The sequence below is a fragment of the Galeopterus variegatus genome, unplaced genomic scaffold, assembly GCF_000696425.1.
Source record: "Galeopterus variegatus unplaced genomic scaffold, G_variegatus-3.0.2 Scaffold95, whole genome shotgun sequence".
NCBI classification, from domain to species: Eukaryota; Metazoa; Chordata; class Mammalia; order Dermoptera; family Cynocephalidae; genus Galeopterus; species Galeopterus variegatus.
The window spans coordinates 1,120,103-1,125,560 of NW_007726206.1; the positions used below are offsets into that span (position 1 = coordinate 1,120,103).

Consider the following 5,458-nt stretch of genomic DNA (forward strand, 5'->3'; position numbering starts at 1 on the left):
AAAAAAAAAAAAAAACACACTGATCAATGGAATAGAATAGAGAATCCAGAAATCAACCCTCACACCTACAGCCATCTGATCTTTGACAAAGGCACCAAGCCTATACACTGGGGAAGAGACTGCCTCTTCAGCAAATGGTGCTGGGAGAACTGGATATCAATATGCAGGAGAATGAAACTAGACCTATATCTTTCACCATACACTAAAGTCAACTCAAAATGGATTAAAGAATTAAATATACACCCTGAAACAATAAAACTTCTTAAAGAAAACATAGGAGAAACACTTCAGGAAGTAGGACTGGACACAGACTTCATGAATATGACCCCAAAAGCATGGGCAACCAAAGGAAAGATAAACAATTGGGATTATATCAAACTAAAAAGCTTCTGCACAGCAAAAGAAACAATTAACAGAGTTAAAAGACAACCAACAGAGTGGGTGAAAATATTTGCAAAATATACATCTTACAAAGAATTAATATCCAGAATATACAAGGAAAGGAAACAACTTTACAGGAAAAAAACAAGTAACCCAATTAAAGAATGGGCAAAAGAGCTAAAGAGGCATTTCTCAAAGGAAGATATAGAAATGGCCAACAGACATATGAAAAAATGCTCAACATCACTCAGCATTCAGGAAATGCAAATCAAAATCACACTGAGATACCATCTCACCCCAGTTAGGATGGCTAAAATCCAAAAGACTGTGAATGATAAATGCTGGCGAGGTTGCAGAGAAAAAGGAACTCTCATACATTGTTGATGTATGGTGCAGTCTCTATGGAAAATGGTGTGGAGCTTCCTCGAACAATTGCAGATAGACCTACCATATGACCCAGCTATCCCACTGCTGGGAATATACCCAGAGGAATAGAAATCGTCAAGTCGAAGGTATACCTGTTCCCCAATGTTCATCGCAGCACTCTTTACAATAGCCAAGAGTTGGAACCAGCCCAAATGTCCATCATCAGATGAGTGGATATGGAAAATGTGGTATATCTACACAATGGAATACTACTGTGCTATAAAAAAGAATGAAATATTGCCTTTTGCAACAACATGGATGGACCTAGAGAGAATTATATTAAGTGAAATAAGTCATGCACAGAAAGAGAAATATCACGCGTTCTCACTTATTTGTGGGAGCTAAAAATAAATAAATAAATACACAAACAACGGAGTGGGGGAGAAGACACAACAATTACAATTCCTTGAAGTTGATACGACAAGCAAACAGAGAGGACATTGTTGGGGGGTGAAGCTGGAGGAGGGAGGGAGGTTTTGGTAATTGGCCACAATAATCAACCACATTGTATATTGACAAAATAAAGTAAAATTTAAAAAAATAAAACCTAATTGAGAGAATAAGCCTTAGATTATAAATAAATGCACAGATACTTTAAAGTGACATAATGATTAGAGTTTAAAATTATAGTTTGCCTTAAATGTGGATCATGGTGAGTATCATTCCAGACAAACCAGACTTCTAAAATGTTTTGCTGATATTTAAAGGGATAATAAAATAAAAAATACTTCTTACCAAAACAAAAACAAAAACAAAAGTCAGAGATTATCAGATTGGTATTAAAAGAAAAATCCACAAGAGCCAACTACATGTGACACACGTTATATTCAAAGACACAAATAGGTTAGAAGTAAAATGATAGAAAAAGATATACCTTGAGCACAGTAACCACAGGGAAACTGAATAGACTATACCGATATCAGATGAAATAGACTTTAAGACAAAAAAAAAAAAAAAAATGGTCCTAGAGACAAGGGACTCTTATAATGATAGAGGGTCAATTCTTCAGGAAACTGTAACAATTCTAAACATACATTTAGCTAACAGTCAAGCCCCAAAACACATGAAGCAAAACTGACAGAATTGAAGGGAAAAATAGACAACTCAACAATAATAATTGGAGAGTACAATATCCCACTCTCCTACTGGTTCTGCTTCCCTTGTTACATCCTGATACAAGTTCTTGGTGTAATATTAAAACCATAATTCATTAAAGAAAAACTAGATAATTGGATTTCATCAAAATTCAGTACTTTAGGGCCGGCCCGGTGGCGCACTGGATAGTGCGCCGCTTGGGAAGCGCGGCGGCGCTCCCATCCGAGGGTTCGGATCCCACGTGCAGACCGGCTCCCGCTCACTGGCTGAGCGAGGCGTGGGAGCAACACCGAGGCTTGCAATCCCGTTGCCGGTCCCCGGTCCGGTACGGGGGCAACACTGAGGGTTGCGATCCGTTGCCGGACACGGAAAAAAGACAAAAGACAAAAAAAAAAAAAAATTCAGTACTTTGGGACTTCAAAGACACCACTAAGAAAATGAAAAGATGAGCCCCAGAATGGGATAAAATATTTGTAAATCGCTTTTCTCATAAAGGACTTATATGCAGAAGATATAAAGAAATCTTAAAACTCAATAATAAAAACGGGCAAGTATTTAAATAGACATTTGACCAAAAAAGACATAGGAAAGGCTAATAAGCACATGAAAAAATGCTCAACATCATTAGTCATTAGGGAAACTAAAACTACAATGAGGTACCCCTTCACAACTGGTAGAATGGCTATAATAAAAAAGACAATAACGAATGTTGTTGAGGATGTGGAGAAACTGAAACCCTCCTACACTGTTGATGAGGATGTGAAATGGTGCCATCACTGTGTAAAACAGTTGGCAGTTTTTAAAAAATTAAGCATAAATTTGCCATTTGACCCAGCAATTGTACTCTTAGGTGTCTCCCCAGAGTATGTAAAAACAAAAGTGTCCACCAAAAGACTTCTACATGTGTGTTAATAGCAGCATTACTCTTAAAAGCGAAAAAGTGGAAACAATCCAAATGCCCATCTACTAGTGAATGAGTATACGAAATGTGGTACATCCAAACAGTCATATACAATTAGCAATAGAAAGCAAGAAACTACCAATACATCTTATAACACAGCTGGACCTCAGAAGCATTATGCTAATATGATTCCACTTATATGAAATATCCAGAAAAAGCAAATTTATTGAGCCAGAAAATAGATAAGTGATTGTCTGGGGCTGTGTGTGGGAATGAGGATTGACTGCAGATGAGCATGAAAGGTTTTCTGGGATAATGGAAATGCTCTGAAATTGGATTGCGGTGATAACTGCACAACTCTAAATTTACTGAAAAATTATTTAATTGTACACTTAATATGTATGAATTTTATGGTTATGCAAATTATACTTCAATAAAGCTGGGTTCTTTTAGAAAATGTCAAAAAAAGAAAAAGTCCATTTCCAAAGTCATGAAGTACCCTTACATATTTCTTTCTTTTTTTTTTTCTTTTCTTCAAGCAAAGATGTACTAATTGTAGTCAGTATCTTGACATTGTTCTCAATAGCTTTGAATGTGTCTGGTAACATCTCCATCTGCGCTATCCAGTGGTGGTGTTCATCAACGTCAATTACAGTCATCTCAGACAAAATGACATCTTGAAGAGAATTAAAAAAATTATTTTTGTGCAGAAAAATAAATAATTACAATCATAAAGACATAATATTGGGTAACTACTCAACATAGTAGAATTGGGGAATATAGGTATCTCACACTTAACTGCTATTCTAGGCTTTTCTCTATGAAGATATAAATTACAAAAGAAGATACTTGGAATACAAAGCTGAACAGAAGTCTTGGACATGAAAACATGAATCAGGTTAAAAAGTGTCTATTTGGTTTAGTTCCTTGACTCTAAGGAAGTAGGTGTAAGTTTTTATTTTTTAATACTGGGGATCTAAATCCCAATTAACTCCTTTGGTCAGTTATCTAGTATTGTAGAACCCTGTTACCTGATATTTCTTGCAACAAAATGAAATTCTTTTTTATGTATTCTTAGCTTATTGATCCTTTCATTTAACTAGTGTCTACTTTGTTGTGTACTGTTCTAGATGCCATTGATATAGCATTGAATAAAAGTTCCTGACTTCATACTGCTTACATTCCAGTGAAAGGAGACAAGCAAAAAAAAAAAGTTATATAGTTTGTCAGATCATAATGCTACAGACAAAAATAGAGAAGGGTAAAGGGTAATGGAGATTAGGAAATGGGGATGGTCAGAGAACACCTCATTTTAAAGTGAGATTTAAGCAGAAAATGAGCCAGGTGGCCATCTGGTGGGAGATGTTCCAGGCAAGGGAAGAGTAAGCATAAAGACACTGGGCAGAAGCACGCTGGCATGCTTGAAGAAAAGCAAGGAGACCAGAATAGCTGGTACTAAGTGAATTAGCCTATATTTTTCTTATTTTATTCTTACTGGAACAGAGGACAACCATTCTCTGAATAACCTCCTTACTCTTCTTTTCTTTAATCTGATTTATTCTTCAAAAATTACTCATAGATTCTCTTCTCTATTAACTTTGTGGTTTTCCTCTGAACCACTTCGGAAAACTTACTCCATTTTTCCAACCAAGCTAAAATGTAGGCAAGAGTCTTTTCTCTAATTTCAGCAGTTTTAGCATAAGTAACCATTTTCTCCAAAAAATCGGTTCTTCCTTTTTTCTTATATTCTGTACTGGAGCTACTCCTTCCAGAGGGTGCGTTAAGATCAACAACAGTAAAGCGAGTTATTATCCGATGCACATTGTTCATTATGTCAGCCAGCTGCATATGAATGTCCTGTAAGAATAAGAGGGGAGTATATTAATAAAATCTTTGTTTGAAATAAGCTTTGGTTACCTTTCTTCCCAGAGTGTTAGTGACAGTTAATATGAAGCTGTCCAATTAAAGTCTTGCTAATTCTAGCTTTACTGTGGGTCTCAGATTTTCTCTCTTAAAAAAATTTTTTTTTCTGCTTTCATCATCCTAGCAGTGCTATGATATAATGAAAAGCACATTGGGTTTGAAGCTGTGCCTAGATCCTAACTCTGCCTCTTTCAAAAGTCATTTATTTCACTATCACCTTTGCTCAAGAATCTTATCAGCAACATATTCATTGCCCAGTTTAATTATACACAGAAATTTCCAGGAATACAAATACTGTGTTAAGTATGTAAATCAAAGAAAAACAAAAAGAAATTGACATATCCAAATTCTTTCAAACATATCTAAAAGTTTTCCAATAAATAAATCAAATATCAGTTTTAAAATTTTGATTCATTTTATTTAATTTAAAAATTTATCTCCTCAGTCACATTAACCACATTATGATTGCTCAATAGCCACATATGGCTAGTGGCTATCATATTGGACAACACAGCTCCAGAAACACTCTTGCATACGTGTACCAGAAGGTATATTTAAAAACTTTTGTATCATGGTTTGTAAAAACAAAAGCAAGTCAATATAGAAACATAGATATAAATTGTACAATTTACTATATTGTTGTATATTTGTACAATAAAATACAAAACACAAGAACTGAAAATGAATGAAGTATATACACTTCAATGTGAATGAACTAAAAAACACAATGTT

General features: G+C 35.1%; 1 protein-coding gene across 1 annotated transcript in view; it reads right to left on the bottom strand.

The window, feature by feature from the left end:
* The window catches only part of FAM186A (family with sequence similarity 186, member A), a gene marked incomplete at its 5' end in the record, with an annotated part of 41,871 nt that extends 37,211 nt beyond the window's left edge, over positions 1–4,660 (bottom strand). The window contains 2 exons of the mRNA XM_008583161.1: positions 3,309–3,479; positions 4,438–4,660. Coding sequence (XP_008581383.1) covers positions 3,309–3,479; positions 4,438–4,660 — 394 coding nt within the window. The remainder of the gene's footprint in view (positions 1–3,308; positions 3,480–4,437) is intronic.
* Positions 4,661–5,458: the final 798 nt, after the last annotated feature.